At 35.3% G+C, this 22532-nt stretch overlaps 1 protein-coding gene across 7 annotated transcripts in view; it reads right to left on the bottom strand.

Annotated features, from left to right (window-relative positions):
* The window catches only part of LOC105194616 (nucleolysin TIAR), a 409126-nt gene that overhangs the window by 9126 nt on the left and 377468 nt on the right, over nucleotides 1–22532 (bottom strand). For 6 of the 7 annotated variants that reach the window (XM_026131488.2, XM_026131487.2, XM_011159634.3 and 3 more), the window contains 4 exons: nucleotides 11972–12152; nucleotides 7728–7857; nucleotides 5997–6238; nucleotides 5286–5469 (listed from right to left, as the gene is read on the bottom strand). In XM_026131488.2, the coding sequence (XP_025987273.1) occupies nucleotides 5286–5469; nucleotides 5997–6238; nucleotides 7728–7857; nucleotides 11972–12152 (737 nt within the window). Of the gene's footprint in view, nucleotides 1–509; nucleotides 701–5285; nucleotides 5470–5996; nucleotides 6239–7727; nucleotides 7858–11971; nucleotides 12153–22532 lie in introns of those variants that run through there. The other variant, XM_026131489.2, reaches the window with a different exon arrangement.

Here is a 22532-nt window from a genome sequence, read left to right as displayed (position 1 = left end):
TAGAAATATGCTCGACAATAACCCTCTCTCTCCCTCTCTTTCACTCGTCTTCGCGCTCGTCTGTGCTCTCTAACTTTTGTTCTTTTCTCTCATTTTCTCTCGCTCTTTCTTTCTCTCACTCTCTCACTCTTTCTCTTCTACCTCATTTCTCATTCTTACTTTCTTCCGTTACAGTTTCTCACATTATCCTACTACATGGATTCTAATCGATCTGAATCTACCTTCACCATGACTCAACCTCCACCGTGTAGTATAGCAGTAAGAACGTAAAGATTGCGCAATTATATAATGTACAAGTAGTAAATTCTATCCGTTTTATGATTCAATGCGCATCGGCGATGATTAAGTAATCGCAAGATTAGGTTAATGCGTTTTATTGATTTAATTGTTGCAAATTTCTCAGTTGTCAGATAAATCAAATTTAGATTAATATGAAATCCATAATCGAACATCGTAAATTGTTATACTCATAAAATAGACGCGAATATCATTTTGCTTTCGTTTCTTACTCTGTTTTCTTCCATTCCTTTTTGTTCCGCCGAAAATATTATCCTTTTGCATAAAAACAAGCTGCAGCGAGTAATTTCAGGCTGAATGCGAGGTTGAGCCAAGTTGTAGATGCAGTTATCCTGATGCTAATTGATATTCGAAAGAAAGGATAAGCCAGGCCGTGCGATGATAGTGGTAGCGATCACTGTGCCTGCGAACCGAAATATGTAAATAAAGATAGTCTTTTTGAAAATCTCGAGCATCCCTTTCTGGACAGTGAACCTCGAACAATTTTGTAATAATGCATTCATAAAAAAATCATATAAATTAAAATTAAATTTATATTAATTAATAACAATCGTAAAATATTTATTTGAAGTTATTGCATTTTATTTCGAAATAACTACTCAGTTTTGTTGGATCTTTATGACAAATTATAATACATAAAAACATAGTACAATTTGATATAAATATTATTTTATAAAAGTAAAGAAAGAAAAGGAAAGCACTCCAGAGGGATACCCGAGTTGAATTAGATAAAGTGCACGAAGCATAATGCATGCAATGTCTACATTTCGCATTCCATATTCATGCAAGTCAAGATCTACGTAGAGAGTAGGCTATTATAGCTTTTTATATATCCATATCTCATATTTATGACATTCATCTAATATTGGCTTTCTTTTAATTTTATTACATTACGTTCTTTTTTTCGTTAATTTTCTATTCGTTGATACACATTTTGTATTGTTAGCTATACGTTAAACTTTAATACATGCTGGACAAATTTACACGGAGATATTTGCATGTTCATAACTTCGCAGCTTTTAGCTCATGATTGTAAATTGCGAATATCCGTGTATAAATTTGTTCTCTTAGATCCTGTGTGATCAAACGCAAAACTTTATAACTCTCTCTTGTAATAAAAAAAAAAATATTGTCAAAATAAACGGGAAGCCAATTGCAATTTATCCCGGTGGCAATATATTTTCCGCGTTTCATTCCTCTTTCATTGTTTTATCGGTACCGTTACTAAGAACTCGTGTTCTCTCTCAATTGAGGATGGTTTCGGTGGCTGGTTTTCAAGCAACTTTCAAAGTGGTATCTCGCTTGACATGCAGTGATATAATGCGAACTCGGTTTTTGGAAAGAGATATTTGTGCGAAAGCGAGCTAACTTCCCTCACCGAAATATCTCCTTCGATGCGATAGACGAGCAATGGTACGTGACTTTTACTCCGCTCTATGTGTGATATGTACAAAAGACCCACTAAACAACTATAACTACGTAATATGTATATGTATATCTTCTTAAGCATATATTGTATATATATGGGCGACAGGCCGTTTTACTGCCGTTACAAACAGCTGCAGATTAATGACTGAAAGCCAAAATCGATACAGCGTTTACAATATGCTACGTTGTTTCAAATTGTTCATTTACTTTCTCTGATGACAGTTATCTACAGATTTTGTAGCCGTTATTATTAAATATGTAACTCATTTCCAAGTTACCTGGAAATGTTGTATATGTATGGACAAAAAACAACAAATGTATATTTTGGCGCAGTTGTTCTTTTAAAATGCAAAAAAATATACGCACATTGTGATTAACTTAAAAACCGGAAACATTATAATGCTTATTGGTTTTATTTTATTTTTGCTTATCCATTTAGAAGGATTTTTGTGTATCATTAAATTAAAGCGTTGGCGGAAAGGAATTAATGAGTAAATCGGATTTACAATCAGACATTCGCTCATTAATTCAATTCGGTTTATTTCAGTTCTACTGTATTTCAACAGTCTTCTGGTCCTAATAATCAGAAAACTCTTTCTTTTATATCTAATAACTGTATTTTCTTAAAAGTAGGCTCTCTTAATTATGAACCAATTTATTTTACAACATATAAATTTATGAATGCGTTGTATAATATATCATAATATAATTAATAAATCGAAATTACTAAACAACGAACTTATAATGTTTAATTCAACTATCTAAAATTTATATAATCAACTCTGAAAATAATCAAATTTATAAAAAAAATAACAATATACAAAATCTAAAATCAATATAAAATGGCATATGGTTTTGTAATGATAATAATAATGTTTTTAATAAATACACATATATCATATAAAACTGTAAATATTAAAATTTTTTAATATATTTTGTACAAGTTTTTCCTATTTAGTTAATAAATGATGGAAAGAAGAAAATATAAAGAAACAGCAGAGTTAATTTGAAAATTTCAGACTAGAGTTTTTAGCAAGCTTTTAAATTAAGATAGTCGTTCTCAATTCTGAGACTTCAAGTTGTCAAGTTCAGAAATTGTTCTTGAAGCAAAAAGAACGCGGAGCATTAAAAGCGGTGCTGAGTTGAAATGCATTCGCTGCGCTTGCCCGAAGCCATCCCTGATCTCTTTTCAAATATTCCAGATTTTTTTTTGTAGTAGTGTCGTTTTTAGCGATGGCGCGTGTGTGTGTGTGTGTGTGTATATATATATATATGTGTTTGTTTGTGCTTGTGTGCAGTGCGCACTTTCTTACGTGTGCATTCTGTGCAGAAAGCAAAATGGTCGAGGTGTACTTTTCTGGACAACAACTACGATAAGTATCATATTTCACTTCACTGCCGTGAACCACAATTTTTTGCAACATAACTAAATCTCGACAATCTCCTATAATCACGTGTCGAGCGGGAAAGCGAGCCTGTCTTGCTCCATCAATGCTTGGTGTACAAAAAATTATTCCGCTAGTAAAAATGCAATTGCGTACTAAATTGTATTAAAAATTGCATTAGAAAGATAATCACGTAAAGAGATACATAATATAATCGTGATGTCTTATTAACCTCGTATGTTTCACGAATTATCCTTGTAACACCAAACATTGTTTTAACAATGTTAAAAAAAAGATTAACGTAACTTTGGCTTCCTCAGTTTCTATTAATATCTCTCGAAATTCGGTACAAGATAATAGAAACAATGTATAAAGTTTCTGTTATTTCTCACCGTTACTTATGCGGATCTATTAGACATGCGTACTACAAACATTCTCCACGCAATTACCATAATACAATCACGATTGCCATGAAGCATTTTCGTCAGTGAAAAAAATCGATGCATTCTTCGCAAGTAGCCAACAAGTATTACATATAAAATAGAGATGGGTAAGATTTCAACCATTATTTGACGAATACTTACCATTTTATTTATTTTATTATAACTTCAAATTACATGTATAAAAATAATATAATGAATACTCTGTTCTCTTTTGTGTTTTACCCAACTCTGTTTATAAAAAAAAGATATCATAAGCTTTAATACACAAGCACATATGGTCCCAATTCGTACTTCATTCGTACACAGCACCATTTCTCATTAATTACACAGACACAGAAAAAAATTTAATGTCCGGAGATTAGTCTATGATATTCCTATGTGTATGTTTTGATGTGTTATAATTTTGGTTCTAAAACCGAATCCGATATCCAAATTGTGCATTGACGTTACAATTTTTTCGTCATCAGAAGTTAACTCGATTTTTCAGTATTTGTAGGTTAAAAATGATTGTATTAGATACATGTATTTTTTATAGAACATATTAACAAGTTATTTAGAGGTCACTTTCTGATCACTCTGTACCTATATTTGTATACTCACAAGTAATTGTAAATGTGTATCCGGCTTTTTTTAACGCCATTTTGTGATCGAGTGTAATGCAGTTAAGTATGTAATACAGTTAGTTTTAGCATTCTAGTTTGCATATCAAAAACCAGACTATAAATGGCTTTAAAAAAATAGTGGAAAATTGAGCTATTTTCTATCGATAAAAAAAATGTGATGGAGCAATTTGGATATCGGATTCGATTTCAAAGCGTCAAAATACATAAGAATGCCATATGGTTTAATCTCCGAATCAAACATTACCTTTTTTTGTGTTCCTGTGTTATTAAGCAATATTCCGATTATTTATTATTTTAATATTACGTTATAGCGAATGAATAATTTTATAGGCTGAATTAGCAACGGAGAAATTGAAGATCAATAACTTAACACGTATCTATGATAGTTAAAAATAGTTTATTACTAGTCTCTCAGAGAGAAAATAATTTTGAGCTTGCGCGATATAATTTAAGAAAATGCAAGTTTTCATTTGCATACGTTGTGTAATTATCGTAAATAATGCTGGTATAAATTACTGAAATTAGCATATCGCGGTTGCTCCCGTAACCTCGCAATATCGTTAACTCAAGCCAAAGTATTATACCGAATATATATGTGTGTAGCTAATTATATCATATGTGTTATTGTAGCCGTGTTTACTGTTCCATCCGTGCAAAATTGTTCCTGGTGAAGCATACCAAGACCTGGTATGCTTCAAGTTCTATCGCTCGGTCTTCCCGATGATATATCAAGTATCAAGTTTACGAGGTTTCCTAAGATCACCGACAATATATATATATATACATATACACATACACACACACACACACACACACACACACACACACACACACACACACACACACACACACACACACACATATGTACTATGCGCACTCTTCTGCCGACACATGCCTTCGATATCCTTTTGATATCGAATCGAGTTTCCACGTGCAACATTTACAAGCCAATACCGGCACCAACGAAATTGCTTTTGGACGTAACAGGAGCAAGATGCAAAGGTATGTAAAAAGCGAAACACTCCGGTGTTAGCCAACGAACATCACACAAACAAGTACGGCGCACACTTGCACGCGTGTACAGATGGGATAGATAAAGTAATGGTTACCTGGAACTGTTGCATCGGGTAGGCCATCATTTGTGCCGGTGGCGGTGGTGGCGGGGGTGCGGCTTGCACCCCTGGGGGTGCCGTGACCGTCGTGGCGTGGTGTGGTGGTAACTGTGGTCCCCCAGGTAATCCCTGACCCCATCCTGCCGCTGTGCCAGCAGCATGGACAGCACCCATTCCCATTCTATGTTTCCAAAAAACACATAATTGTCAAATCATACAATTTTACAATTGTACAAATGTTAGGATTCGCATTCTGCTTGATATAATATTGTTTTTCAGTTAACTAGTATGTTTTATAATAATGTGTTATTTTTCTGTTATAATTAATTGAGATAAATATATAAATGTTTAAAAACCAAGTATTGTATTTTGTGTTATCGACTATAAAATAGTTTTATTAAAAATAGTACACAGTGATCAACTTCTAAAGTAAATAAAAAAAAAAATCGAGATAAATTTATCAATATAAATTAATATATATTTATATTTTTGTATAGTAATAAAAAGTTGTATAATATGTTGTTAATGTAAAGCAACATGCATTTTCGATTAAAAATTTTTAAATTGTTTTACAATTTATTGGTGTCGCAAAAGATGGAGGAATGAGATATATTTATACTACATTGAAATCTCCAATTATTTAAAATTTCGTCGTTGAAAGCTTGATTTTTGGAAAAGAGAAAACCATATCATGGGTGAAAAGCTTACCCCATATATTGCGCCTGTTGATATCCGGCAAACTGTCCGTAGGTGTACCCCTGCATGCCTTGAAGAAAGCCACCAGCTTGCATTTGTGTCGCTGTCGTAGGATAAGATTGGGGCGGATACCAGTATCCTAGTTGTCCAGCACCGCCGACGCCACCGACGCCTCCGACACCCGCGACGCCCGCCGCCGCCGCGGCGGCAGCTGCCGCCGCCGCGTAGTATGGGTACGTCGCCGACGATAACGCCTGAAAGAGCACAAAGATCAATGAAATAGAAAAGAGCAAGAACATTGTCTGGATTTTATGCTTAACGATGTCGATAGGGTCAGGAATGGTAATTTCGTTCCGTCGAAGATTTGTGTGGTCGTTCACTTGAAATGGGCGACGCGAGAATTTCAACGCGATCATTTCATTGCCGTCACGTAAATTATTTTTTATTATTTCGCTGTTCCTCGCGCGAACTCATTCATTCTTTTATGGTGCACAATGCGAGATCAAATCAAATTATTTTATTATCCGAATTATCCGTGAAACAATGCATTTTGCAAAATATACAATTTGTTTTCTGTGCGGATACAATTAATCTCTACGATATAAGAAAATATATTTCTTTTCTGTTTTTACAACATGTTTTTGTTAAATATTTAATATCTAAATTATAAAGTTCTCTTCTCAAGCTTGTAATATCAGATCGCGAAACAATAGCAAGGTGATAGAATGATATTATTGTTGAATAAGATATTTAAATTGCATTGATTTTTCGATAGTTTTACCTCTAAAAGATTTACAGAAATAATGCGCAACTATTATGCTCTTCATTAAAGCAGTACGATGAACCGGGATATCACGCAAACTAGTTCGATTCCGTTGAATACGAGAACAGGGTATGGCAGGATACGTACTAACGTGATATCTCGGTTCCCCTGGGAGAAGCGCGTTATGGGAATAGAGATCAATTAGAGCGATGTCACGGGCCGAGTAGCAGTGGATGGATGCACGGAAGTACTACCGGGGAGTGCGAGAGGGTTTGGGAAGTACTTCGGGTACCATTCCCAGATCGGGCGTACCTACCCATCCTAACGGAGCTAATTGCTAAGAGACCCGGCCCGACACACTTCGAAGAGAAGCACCTGAATAGACCGGAATCTTGCCCGATTCCCTGTCCTCTCTCCGTTTCCGCCTTTACTCTTTCGTTGGACTTTCAAGCCATGTACCGATTTATCGACAGAGACACTTTGTCCGCGCGAAACCGGAAGGAACCGACCGTGAACTAATCTGATAACTACTTCCTTCTTAAAGTGCTCTCGCTTTTTTTGAAATGCGAGTATTCGTTAGTTTTAATGACACGTATAACGGCAAGCTCGAGTTTTACGTTTATATCGGGGAATCTAGCTGTCGCTCTGCATTCATCGCTTTGACATACGCCGATATTAGAGATTAGATTTGATATTAATGTCAACATATACTATTCTCTTTCAAATAATTCTGACTCTCTGCAATATAGTCGCTTGTGATTCATATTCATTGATACACGTAAAGCCGCTGTTTTTATTTTTCATGCATTGCATCTCAAGGAAAATCGGCGACAATGTTTATTCCCATGAAATAAAGCAGAAAAGTTCTCTGGTTTGATACGAGCAGCGATGTAAATGTTGGAGAACACGGAAGGCGGAATTTCACGTCGAAACTGTCCTTCTGGTAGAGCGGATAAAAGGAAAAGATAGAGAGCGTTTACCTGTCCAGTTTGTTGAGCATTATTAGGATCTCCACTCTCCTTGCCCCAACTGCACTTCACCGTTTGGCCGTTGATGTCTGTGTTGTGTACTGCTACGATGGCGTGCGTGGCCGACTCCTTGGTAGAAAACCTGAAATCGAAAGAGAAGGAAATTCAAGTTCTTTTGTTAGAACGTGTCCTTCGACTTGGACGTCAATGTTGGTGTTGGTGTGGCGCGTTGGTGTGTATAAAAAGAAAAATCCCCGGAGCAATACGGTAGCAATACTCTTTCCACAAGTTAAACCGGACCTTATTATAGTAGCTTAACGAAATGGTCTCCGCGACTAGTGCAATTTAATTTATGCGAGTTTACGGCGCGCACGAATGAGCACGGTAATTGTGAATCTCGACGAATCTAGATTACTTCAGATAGGTATTCAATGTTAAATTCTATATACTGGTTACGAGAGTTTAGTTTCTGGTTTACTATAATACATCAATGTTATTTTGGATGAACAAAATGCATATTACTACTGTTATTATTGTATATAATAATATGTAATATAGAAAATTTATACTACAATGTCATGTTTTTCTAGCAACATTCAAACAAATTAGAAACGTGAAAGAAAGAACAAAGTTGATCAAATTTATCTAGTAATACTTATATTGTATGTTTCATTGCTTTGAGACTTATATCTGTAATTTCTATTTTGATAAAAAATATAAAAATATTTATTCTACGCACAGCGCTGTTCAATTATTCAATCTACAGGATCTGTCGCGTCGCTTGATAAATTTGATCAAGTTTATACTGAACGACGAGAGAACTAGGGTTTTAGAGAAACTGATTAGAACATTCGGTAGCAAGATGGCAGGAAATTATTGAATTTATCGAGGATTAGGTCACTTTTAACGTTCTCATTGGAGATTGCACAATGGCGACTTCGCCCTTTCCTATCCATCGAGTTTCCATCCACGGTCGTTGAGTAGGACGAACGATGGTCATCGTCAGCAACGCCCCTCCCCTTCCCCCCTGTACCTCCAACGATAACCAGCGGCAGATAAGATTCTTTCTTTCACCCGAGAAGAAAAGACCTCCTTCCCTTATCCGCCCACCCGTCTTGCTTTCTCGCTGTACCTTGTCGTAAGTCCATACGTCATCCCGAGATATTCGTTTCCGGGTTCCGCGCTATGGAAGAACGGAGGGAGGAAGAGCAATTAGACGGAAGATATCTGAACGACGGACATTGTCCAAGGGTGGCGGAATTGTGGCAGACATACAAAACGGTAGAGGCCATCGTATCGGATAAGAATGGACAAGGATATCGAACAGCGGGCGCGAGGGAGGACGAGGGGTAGAAAGTAGAAGATACGTAAGAGAGAGTTTTTTGTACTCTTCTTCCGTTCCTGTTTCCCTCTAGGCTTCTGCCTCACCCTTATCGTCCGTTCTAGAGCAACCCTCCCACTCTCTCGACAGTCTTTTCTGAGGTAGGTCACGGATCTCTCGTTGTCGTTAAGGTAAAGCGCTGAATTCACTTTTGGCAGATAAAAATGCTCAGCTGATTTCTTGAATTGTTACGTTCTTCTTTGTGACTTGAAAATATTGATATGTACGCAATCTTCTGTACCGAAATTTATAATTTTATAATTTTCTGTATCGAAATCTACAATTTTTATTTGTAATCATTAATCTCTATTTCTATACGTAAAATTATTTACGTTACAATACATGATTTTTATTAAAGAAGTTAATAATTTTTTATCAATATTTTTGAAACATAAATAAAGTTGATTTCGTCGGTATGGGAAGTTGAACTGAAATATATGATCTGTGCGAATGTAATGGGTAGATTAATGAAATGGCCACGATTCGAGCTTGATGAGTCCGACATGCTGCCATTGACCCGACATGTTCTCGCGTTTCGTGCCATAAATCACAAGCGACAGTGGGTATTGATGCACCATTCATGCGATTTCCTAATATTTCGTAAAATCTCACTTGATCACTCGCATTGGTACCAATCATCGCGCATGATTTTAAATAAAATTTTCTCAAGTCTTACTGTCATTGTATTACACGCTCAAAATCCAATCACCTTATGCAAATGTATCCTTTGTATACATACGATGATTCTACCTGGTTGGCCTTAGGCCAGATTGTTCGATTCTGTGATAAATTTATCCGAACAGTCGGTGTAAAAGCGTATCAGCCATGCATAATATATGTACAGTAATTTAGCATAATAGCTTCAGGGTGATTGATTAAATAATGGATTTCAATAAAGACGACATAACTTTCCTTGACAATTGATTATGGAAATGGTAATATCTTTCGAGATAAAGTCGTGTATATATTCATTCATCATTTTACTTTATACACGACAGACGCTTTATAAAAGTACACATTTATCTTTAAAAACTGAATGAAATAAAAATAATTACGTAATTTTGCTTCATATCCTGCAAAATTTTATTACATTCTCATTATGACTTGAGCATTTCAAGGAACGAGGATAAGTAAAAAGTTTTATATTAGTTATCATTATAATATGTCGTCAAGGGATATGTAAATTAAATTTTGAATTAATTTACAATAATGTACGGTAATAGTATATTAAGTTTTTGTCTTAGATTTCTTTTTTTTTTAGTAAAGGCAGTAAAAAGCTTCGGTAATTAACGAACTTTGATTATATAATCAGTGAAATGGTTTCAAGGGTTTCATACTAAAGTTCCGTTTAATTCCGTTTAATTCTTCACGAGAATTGGCCTTAAGTGTTCTTTGTGGAGTCTGGTGATCGATAAATCATTTTGTAATTTAAACGGCGATAGAGTAAAACGACTTTTAATTACGACAATTCATTAAGATATAGAGAAATAATTCGCGAACCTTACATTCATTTATTAAAAGAAAAAAATTGCAGATAAAATTTATATTTGTATATTTTTTTATGTAGTAAAAACAGACGAAATGTTTGAAGTTGTTTTGACCATATTTTTCTCAGAAATAGACTGTTTTTGAAGCAGCTAGATTGTTAAATAAACCAATTAAACTACATAAGCTACTAAACGTAGAATATGTGCATATTTTTATTTTAAAAGTAAAAAAGATTAGAAGTAAAAGAGAATTGGGTTAGCTAACAAAATAGAAGTACTATCAGTCGATTTTAATTGGAATATTTTTGTAAATACGTATAAAATATAAAGATCGCGCAAAAGGCTAAAGGATTGACTAATATAATCTGCAAACTGTGAATCCACGAATACCGTGCTAACTTTATAATGAAAAAAAGAGTAACTAGAGCACAGTTATAATTCTCCATGACACCATTATAAAAGCTATATATACAACGCGTAGAAAAATAACACAGCCACACAAAAAAGTGTTACGTCTGAGAGATTAGACCCATGTATCCCTACGTATTTTGAGGCTTTGAAATTGAATTGTGCCATCAGATCAAGATTTTTGTACCCTCAAAATATTATCAAATATTTAGCCCGGTAAAAAAAAATCCTAATCTGATGGTGCAATTCTGAAGTTATATTCGGTTTTAAAATACATAGGGACACTTTTTCTTTTTTGTGTGCCTGTGTAATTATATCGTAATAATGTGATTCTGCAGGCAATCTTATTATAAAATTAAAAATGTTTGTATTGTATTATTTAGTTGCTACAAAAAATTACGACAAAGAATTAATAATTATAAATTTTCATATACACATGCATATAAAATTAATGATGCATTCTTGCGAGGCGAGAAAATATTGATATGGAGATTTATTCTCGAGTAAAACAAAAATGATTGAAAACATTTTCTCGTCTCGACGGGCTTGCGTCTCGAGATTTTCGAATTTTATGTCGAGATGTTCGAAACTATCGACTATCGCATTTGTTCTTCTATAAAGAGATAGCATATTTTATGACTAACATGGATTTGAAGAGAAATAATGAGACTAGAAACGAAACAACAGGAGACGAGAAATTTTTAAACGAGATGTCGAGATTTCTCGTATCAAAATGCATCACTATATATATAAAATACAAATGTCACATATACTAAAAATAAAATTAAAATGTGTCGTATAAGTGTAAACTTCTCAATTATGAACACAAACTGTATTTAGCAAATGTTTTCTAAAACTGTTTTCTTTTAAAAGTGATTTCCTAAGTAATGCCGATTTATTAAATATCGATAAGTAAATTTGAACACATTATGTTATATACGAATATATTATAACGTAAATATAATAAAATATATATTTACCTGATAAAGGCATAGCCTTTGTCCTTAAATACTCGAATTTCTTGGATGGATCCGAAGGGTGAGAAGGTTTTCTGCATGAGTTCTTCTGTTAAACCATTGGTCAAACCGCCGCAGTATACCGTACAGTTGGTCGGACTACTTTGATTGTAAACTTCATCGAACGTCAACGGCTTCGCATTCGCTGTGAAACAAAAAGAATGATACACTTTAATCTTCATTTACTTGTATAACTTGTTGATAGGTCTAAAAAACTGGTTCAAGCGTTAATAATCGCAGCTACGACGAATTCTTGAATATCAATTGTTACGTCTTTGTGTGTCTTTCTTGACTTAGAACATAAACGAAATATAGTGATAAATATTTATAAATTTTGTATAGAATTCTTACATATTGCAATATGTAATATGGAATAGTTTAAAAACAGTTTACGGTGAAAGCTCAATTATGAGCTTTCGTTAACGAGTTTTATACTGTAAATTTTTAGATTATATTTGCTACAAGTTATTGACGTTGATTCTGTTTACACCAGGAGATTAATTACTCTTAGTAAATATAAAATTCGAAATTGTGTAGAGAAGTTTAATAAGTTTACATTAAATACATATATAAAGCCCACTATATTACAAGTTGTTTTAATCGACGTCAACGTACCAATTTTCCTCAATTGCGCTTAATTTAAAACTCTATCAATTACATGAAAATTCTGAAAATGGGATGCTGCCTTCGTAGATGTTATTACGCGTCAAATATTAGTAACAATGTTTTAAATTACGACAACAAAATTATTCCTTGATCAGGGAAACGAGAAATATTAGCTGCCGTGCCCCATCGCAGCGTTTATTTCGTTATCAATCAATGCGGCACTGTTGTGCTGCTGAACACATAACTCCTGCTCGTTTGTAGTCATGATTGGCACATAAAGAATGAGCAGCGTTGAAGCGGAGAGTTACGCGGACATTCATCAAAAAACGATCAACGTACGGCGTAATGATTATTCCGTTTGCGACATCCAACGGCGATCGGATACGATCATCCCGATAGCAATATAAGAAACAACACGCACGTGGGGCCCTGGAAAAGCCATTATTGAAAGTATCTACTTCCCTCAACGCGATAGATCTCTCATGTATCCTTTACCTCTTCTTTCATTCCTTCCCCTTCCCCTTTCTTCCTCACCGCGGCGTTACTTTTACTGATACTACGAAAGAGGTCAACCGGGTTTCACGGTGTGGTGGTCGGAGCGGGACGCGAGAGCTGCTCGAGATATCGAACGCCAATGCCAAAGAGGTTGAATCCCGTCAGCTAAGTTTACGATCGTACGGGGGCTTAGCCTATACCGTCGAAGCAGGCTACGGGTGTAAACGCGACCGGTAAACCACGGCCTGTAATTGCCTCGTTCGGGGATGGAAGGTTCTCAGAACGGCAGAACGTCCCGTTAAGAACTTACCGAGGGACGTTCTCTTCTTTTCTCAAAGCTCGGCATTATCTCTTTATTGCCTGGTGAACGTTATTCTCAGTATTCCCGGAATGTCGGTGCAGCTTGCCCGCCTCCGTCGCCGCCACCGCCTATGGTCGGCTTTAAAAAATTTTGTTTGTTCTAGAATGCTTATTTCGCAAAAAGAGAGATTGAAATATCTGCACTTCTGGCGCTTGCGAAGTCGTGAACTTTTTACGGTTCTACCGGTTCTACCTTCTTTGATCGTCGGTCGTTTCGCAAGTTAATAGCTAAGAATTATTATACATCAATACGTTATCGCGACGCGGTAGTTGATTAGTGATATCGCTATCATCCCACGAGTCATATGATTGTGAAATGTATCCATTACAAAAAGGATATTTTTCTAAATAAATAAAATATTTATCTGTAAACATTTCTAATATATCATGGCTAAACATAATGAGCACTCTTTGATATTTTCTTTTATCAAAAACAAACCAGACTACTAAATTTGTATGAAAATTGTAATTTGTGTTGTTTCGTAATTACGCAGGATGATATACAATAAATGTGTGAACATTATATATCATCGCGTTTAAACGTTTGCACTGTATGTACACATGAATTATGTACTATATATTTGTATTTTCGTCATTAATATTCACAATAATCGAGTTAAGAATTATATATATTATATACATTATATTGTGAGTGTGTATGTGTGTATAGTTATTTTACAACATCTTTAAATTAGCAAGCATTTTATATCAAGATGCAGATAAATCATATCATCATACAAAAAAGATATGTCTATCTGTATGTCTAACTGCTGTAATTTTATAATCCTACTCAGAACATGCAAAGTTTTTTTCGTCATAGATTTACGATTAAATAAACTCGTCAATTACGGAAGATTCGCTCCTTTAAAGAGTATTAATTTATCAGACTTTATTTATCTGTTTATTGACAGATTCCTAAAAATATAATTTTGTCTCGGATAGGATAAGTGAACTAAACTGTGCGAATAAATAATTCTGATAAAAACTCAGAACAAAAGTTATTTTTAAACATATAATAATCATTTCATCAACAATTTATACTGACACAGGATGTTTATAACGAATATATGGTATCGTATTTTAAGATGTTACTGGATCTATATCTCATATCCTCCTTTTAGAACTGTAATAAATTGCCTTCAGCAGAATATTAATTTTATATTGGATTTTAAGCGACACGAGAAGCTGTCACTGCGTTTCTGTCAATACTTGTCCGCGCTGTGGACGTAGTTTTCGAGATTTAAGAGAGAGAGCGAGAGGAGAAATCGAGATTCAAGATATCGGGGATCGATTGGAAGAATTGCTCCCGACGTTTTGAAGCGGTTATATCGAGAATATCTGGTTGAAAAATTGAAGAGCTATTGTAGATCTATGGCAATGGTTTTCATACGGAGCGGATTCCATGAAAGAGAAAAAAAAGATTTCAAAGAAAGATTGCAAAGATGAAGTCGATTCGGACGTAGAATGATACTGGGTGAAAGAATAACTATACGATCGTATTTTTATCGAAATTTATCGCACTAAGTCGCACTGAGTCTTTGATTGATTCTGATATGACATGTAATGTACATTAATATATTCAAACGAGAAGCAGGATAAACAGTGTCATCATAATAGATAAAATCGTTATATGTCGATTTGTATTTATATCGTTAAGCATAAGTAGTTGTATCAATCTGATGTAACGTCTGTTCTGACGTCATTTAATTAATTGAATTTTAAATTAATATCTTATAGGAAATAATATGAATCTTTTAATAAATTTCCCATATATCCACGTGAAATAATAGCTTTCGTATTAATTAAAATATAAAATAAAGTAAAAAGAATTAGACGAATAAGTAATAAAAAGACACATATACAAAATATTTATATTTGGTTCAAAATTTCTTTCCAAAAGAAAAAAACAATTTGCAAAATTTGTTTTATTTTATTTTATTTTTTTTTGTAACAAATGATAAAATTATGTTATAGATATTTAATATTCCAATGCAGAAATGTAACAGGAACTCTTTTAAAAAAAAAATTATAATTCTCAGGTATAGTCAATGGCTTGCTTTTGAATGCTGGCCTTATTTCCTCTCTCGAATTCTGAGTACTTTAATCGAAATATTTCTCTCTCTCCTTCTCTCCCTCTCTCTCCCCACGAGATTGGCTATACCGATTCAAACTGATTTGATTCCACTGAGTGTGCGATATTCCAATTTAACCCCTCAGGCATGACTTTCTCGACGTTTCCATTTTAAGTGGTCGACTCATGCGTCGTATACGCTAAAGTCTTAATACGTACCCAACCCTAACGTGATTGCACGACTGGCACGGTTCTGGAAACGTTATTTACCGACGTATTATAGTCGCAGTCACACACCGTCGATATGTTTAAAGTTCGACGTTTTCGAGAGCTGCGCTTGCAGAAATTACGTGTCAGTTTACGCGCGGTAATAAAAGTAAGTAACTACTTTCGAGTATTGAGCACGCGAGCGTAATAGCAACGATAGCAGAGGGGCTAAAAATTCTGCAGGAATTTCTTTTAAAACTTCCACTGACTAACAATCTCTATTGCAACATTGTGGGATCAAACGAGCGAATATGGTGCCGATAAGAAAATATCCAAATTCGCTGGTTGTGTCAGGTCACTTTCGCTCTTCGTAAATGGTTCGTGATTTATGATCCCTCGGACGTGCCTGGTCGAAGATCCGCCATTACGGAAACAGCCTGTAGTTCTAGATTCGGCTCATTAGGTAGCTGATTACGTGGACGTGCCTAAATCGAAGTTCTATACGTCAGGTCAATGGCGGCTTCGGCGCATTCCCGTGAAACTTTATTCTTATCTAGCGGGAACCACTTGGCGATCGAATAACTAGATTTATCGCGCGAATCTAGTAACTTTTTACTTCACTGAATTTCCGATAACTCGCCGCTCCCGAGAGCCGGGAGATGAAAGATCAACAAGAAATTCGGGGGTAAACTCGAAATTTTCTACCGACCGCGTCGGAGTCCGGACGCGCTAGTTCCGACCTTAAGTAAAAAAAAAAAATGGTTTTAGAACACTGAAGTGAGAAGGAAAAAAAAGGAAGGACGATGACTTTAGACCTCCGCAATATTTCTTTGCTCTTTCCTTCTCCCGAAAGGGAAGTTTCCACTTTTCTCCGTTTTATGGCGGATGAAATCTCCAGTGGTCGACGATAGAACTCGAATGTACGTATCTCGTGCCCCCTTAAATAACGCGGATACTTGAAGTTTCGTTGGCACTGGTCACCCTAGCAGCGCGCCAATATTCGTCCCGACTAAATTCATGGTAGCGGGTACTAAGTGGACACTGGCTGTCCCCGTGGCCATTCTCCTTTTTCTTATTCTCGGACATCCGTGGATATCTGAATAATCAATGCTCGAACTGACACTGCATTTGTAACTTTCTAGTGGTTTATGTAAATCAGAGCGAACTGAGCGGAATGGGTGGTTTCTTGGTTCCCGTCGCACGAATACTTTGCCCGTTTCCTATTTGGATTATTGTTGCAGTCACAACTTCACAAAAGTAAACTCGTATTTAAGCCATTGTTCACGTTAAATTCGTGCCTGAATATTAAATTCTCCAAAAAAATGATACAGGCAAAAGTTGCAAAAGTTTTCAAGATTATATATGTGAATTTTATTTTACAATTAATATGTACTTCTTAGATATTTATCGCTCCTTTATATATATACACATATATGTATATATCAATATCTTCCAACAAGTAACATTAGCGGAGAACATAATGGGGAAGTATTGAATGAGAAACTGTGCACGTATATAAAGGTGCACATGAACTAAGAAAAATTGCATGTAGTACAAGAAAGTAATGAAATGCGAAATATGCGAAGTATGAATGGGGTATTACGAACAAAATTTGATGGAGAAACGTTGTGCATACAATCACCGACTCCATTTCTTTTATAAGAAATCTGAGCACTGATTCACTCGAATGATAATAACCAAATTACATAAAAATATCGACAAGAGTGAAAAATGAAATAATGAGAAATATGAAAAATAGAGCGAAAAGAGTGAAGGAAGATTCGATTTTCTTTTACCTTGCTCACTGTACAATTCCCCTCTCATTCTCTTCTTGCCGTACCTCTCTCTCTCTTTGTCGTATCCCTTTAATACCCATTTCATTCAATTTAGAATATCTCAAGTCCGATAAGACTTTTCAAACAAGGGGAAGTATACGAGCATGCATATTAAAGCCAATGTATACAAATTGTATTGTAAAACGTTACGACATAAAAAAATACTTTTAACAATATTAGAACGACGTCACTACATACGCATATACGTGCATATGTTCCGAGGTGCGCACTCGGTATACATGTATGTACATACGTACATAAAAGACCATCATACAAGTCTACCAATTTAGTTGAATACCACTAGTTGTACTATAAACAGCAGTTCACTCGCTCGTAATTTTCAAACGGAAAATATTTTCGATAATGAAACACGAATAGAAATACTTGACTTTTATTCGCGAAATAAAACTTATAGAATTTACTTGAATGTACCGCGTGATATTGATAATGCTACGTTTAATTACAGTTTCATTTTAAGTGCTCATTAATGTGACGATGTGTTCAAAAAACGTGGACGAAAGAGAGAACGGCTGTGTATATACGAAGAAAAATTGGAGCGATAAAATATTACTTTAAATCAACGTGTAATTAGTGTCGAAATGACAGCTGCTTCATATTCCCCCGGTTGATCTATCGTAATATTTTACGGCTGCAGAGTGATATATAGCAGTGCTGATTATTTTCTCCACGCAACAATGTATACAAGTATGAAGAGTGAAAGTGGAAAGATAAGAGAATGATTAATAATTATAATAGTAATAAATACAACATAGATAAGTAATATAATAATAATGTTAAAGGTATTCGAAAGGTTGCAAAGTAATAATTATTTAAAAAGAGGTAAGAAGTAAGAAAAAAGTATGAAACATATTTTTAATAAAGGGTAAATTAGATAACGTTCGTAGCTAACTTGCTTTGATTGTAGTACACTTACACACTTGTCTATGTTCACACCACCTCTCTTTTTCTCTTTTTCTCTTTTCTTTGCTACTGGCCTTAACTCCTGACGTATCATCCTCCTGCAAAATATCCGTGTTAAAACGAGACGTGCAAAAAAAATAACGCAGCGACGATTCGTATGGAATATATTCCTATAGAATTGATTATGGATGTCACGACAATTTTCTGTGATATTTGCAGTAAACAATCTTGCGCGCAAAATAGTTTTTAATTAAGCATACACATCGACAGTGTTCCGATAATCGGTTGAGTTTTGTTGAGTTTCTCTTATGTAATGTATGTTATGTTAAAAGGGGATTTCTAAGCTCTCGAAGTTTAATCTTTCAAATGGAGGTTTCGTTGCAATGGGATTGTTAGAAAAAATATTGAGAGATTTAGTGGAGGTCTCGTTCAATGATAAATGAGCCAAGTTGACGTTAGATTTGTACACCGAAGAACTCGATACAGGTATTAGTCAAGCGTAAATTCGCGATACAATGAGGTACATGAAGAATAGCGGAGCAAATGCTTTCGATCATGAGGGCTTTGTACAAATGTGCTACATTAAATGAAGTCTACGTTTGAATGGATTTTCCCTTTTCTTCTTATCCCACTCGCTTACCATTGTGACGATAGTTTGTACATCCTTATGCCGCTACGGCACTAACGACAATTTAATGGATCTCGTCATAATAACAAAAACTGGGTATTTCCTGACCAGTTTCTCCTATCTCTCAAGATTACGCTATAAACTGTACGATGCGTCTTTTTATGGATAGTATAGCCGTATATGAACGCACGATGAGATTGCGTGTAAGTTATAACTTTTACTATCTACTTAAATGTATAACGTTATAATGATATTACTTTCAATCAAGTTTTAATTGAGTTAAGCTTAATTAAATTATTTTCTAGTTCATGTGCTCATACATTACAAAATATTCTTGTATACTCTGACATTGTCAATATAATCATTTTAAATCACATTATTTTATACATATATTTATACTTTATATACTTTATCAGTAATAATTGGAATTGACAAATCGATTCAAAGCTGTCTTTATAAATAATTACAAAAGTCCTTAAAATGCATTTACAATTAGATGTTGTTATTTTTATTTTCCCTTACATAATATAAATTGTTAAATTATAGAAAAAAAACATATATGGAGTAAATCAAGGTTAAACAAATTATAGAAATCATGCAATCAAAGCTAATGCCAAGTGCTTTATATTTGAAGGTACGAATATTGTTTAGATTCGAACAAATCAAAGTTTCATACAAAGACGCATATTACGCATAATGCGTCAATCCTATTTTAAACTTCATCTTTTACATTATTTTGCACTTCAAAATAATGTCCTAGACAAATAATTATATTACATACATTTGTTGCAAGTGCATATACCCCGTCAGGTTAAAGTCTGTACCTTCAAGTGCACTCCAACAGTAAACACAAATGCGTGTTCTCCGCAGGGACATTATCGAGACTAATAAACCTGCGAGCTAAACCACGGCTGCCATACTTTGCCAAGAAAGCTGAGTAACCGTGGCCGTTAAAGTTTCCATATAATCTTGGGATAGGCGGTTTCGTTCTAAGGAAAAGCTTCACTTCGAACCCCATGCTCACACTGAAGTTTGAGCAGCATCCAAATCTATGCGAAAGGGTTACTTGGTTATTATTTATGATTCTTGTTTTGTACTTTCTATATCTGTATCCCAATTATTGTGCCGTTACCTTACCGTATTCGTGCCGTTACCTTTCCCGTTTACACAACTTCCATTTGTATCATTAATTATATTACTTAAGTAATATAATTAATCTTAAGTAATATAATTAATGAAAATTATTTGAGAGTTTTACTTTGTATTAAATCCTATTAAATTTATGTATATTTTAATTTGTAACGTATGTATTTTGGTTGGAGTTAATGAAGGACTCTCAAAATTTCAAAAAATTAAATCTCGTCAAACGGGGCCAATGAGAGTCAGCGCGGGTATAAGTGCGTAATTATTGTAATTTGATATGAAAGTAACACGTTGAAATTGTTTGTTGACAAGAAATAAACATTTGCGCATTTATACCCGCGCTGGCTCTCATTGGCCCCGTTTGACGAGATTTAATTTTTTGTATGTATTTTGATTTAATACATTTTATTTTGAAAATTTGGAAAAAACACTGAACAATCTAGATGCCGATTGATCCTATTTTAATTTCATTTTTTACATTATTTTTTAGATCAAAATGATAACCAAGTTGAAATTATAATATAATTTCTGAAAAAATATTTATCAATTTATATATGGAAATGGGAATTTCCATCAAAATAATCATCATTAAAAAAAAAAAAAATTAGAGTGCCTTTAGCGACAAAATACGGATTTCTAATCGAGATGTTTTTATCGTATTCAATCACTGTAATATTCGGCGCTCGAGTTAGTCTGTAGAATCGAGTCTAGCTTGGTGCTTCGTGCTTCCCTCCTCTGGTTCGCAAGCTCGTTCTCTCCGAGTCGGGCCAAGCCAAGATTTGTAGTCGCCGCATAAATTCAAGCTTTCTCCCTTCTCAGACTTGTCCTAATAGATTGGCGGCCCCGATAAAGACGTCCAATATGTACGTGTGTATTTAGACACTCTTGATTTCTGCATTAATAACGCCTGATTCGACTCAATTTGTTTTAATGGTCATTTTATTGCTAAACATTTCCAGAAGCCTGTTAGTGCGCGTATAAATTGCGGTTTATGATATCGCTCATCCGGAATCGCGCAATTAGAAGTGTGGAATGTATATAGCCTTGATACATAGAATACGATGGTACTGAAGATGAAAGCGGTCGGTTTTGCGTCTTTCAACCGAGATAATGCTTGTAATTAATATACGGTATTAATAATCGACGGGTCAACAATTTCATTAAATTTTTTTTTAAGATACTTACGTTTCTGCACACGAGCACGAATAAGAGATGCGGAATTTAATATCTTTTTGTTGCATGTTTTTTGTGAATTACTTACTTTTCTATTTGATCAATCAGTCGCGAATCATCCTATTAGGTGAATCGTCTCGATAATCTGCCACGTGGACTTTTTGCGAGGATCGAGGACCGAATATATAAACGGTGTAAGGAATACAATCGAAGATAAGTAGACGCAAAGGTGAGCCGTTTTAGATTAAGCCGAATGTAAAAAAGAGAGAGAGAGAGAGAGAAGAGAAAGCGCGAGAAAAAGATACGAAGAGGAAACGAGACAAGGATAGAGACAGAACGATCTGGAGCGAGAGAGAAACTGATCCGAGCGTTTAAAGAGCCACGGGGGTGTTCAACAGCGTTCCGCACTCGACGACGAAATGGTCTCCCGCCTCGCCGAAACGGGAAAACCAATCCTCTCTCTGCACCTTCGTTCGCCTTTCGCCTATGTGCCTATATTACCTTCGATCCGCATCTCTGCAAGCCCTCGCCACCCTCTGCAGGCGGCACCCACCGCCGCTGCCTCCGTTACCACCGATCCTCCGCCAGCCAACCCCCTGCCGCACACCTCCATTCGTCCTCGACCCTCTAAACCCGACGTGTTCGGCACTTCCTCCGTTCCCGAACCTGATCCCGCCAAACTGTGCAGTATGTTCGCAGCAGGCGGCAGCCCTCAGGAATTTCATTTCGTGTGCGAGGCTAATTATACGCCGAGCTTTTACATACGAGGCTGTCGCTATTTTTAATACTATGGGTCAGCGTGGTGTATGGTTTTCCAGTTGCGCGCTGTGTGTGTGTGTTCGTACCGCTATTCCGTAAAAACTACGATCTCGATCAACGCTTTGATTCTTGAATATGCCAAAGATAATACAATAGATAAAGACAATCATGCGCGAGCGAAAGCATACGCGTAACGAAATACGTGGCGATTGCTATATTGAATTTCATAACGACATGCATAGAAATTTATCGTGATTGCTTTTCTTCATAATATAAAAAAACTAAGCCAAGAAAAAATATGTAATAAGTGGAGAAGAAGATGTCTAT

This window comes from Solenopsis invicta, chromosome 16 (assembly GCF_016802725.1).
Source record: "Solenopsis invicta isolate M01_SB chromosome 16, UNIL_Sinv_3.0, whole genome shotgun sequence".
In the NCBI taxonomy this organism is placed as follows: Eukaryota; Metazoa; Arthropoda; class Insecta; order Hymenoptera; family Formicidae; genus Solenopsis; species Solenopsis invicta.
This window is presented reverse-complemented; position numbering and strand designations above follow the sequence as displayed.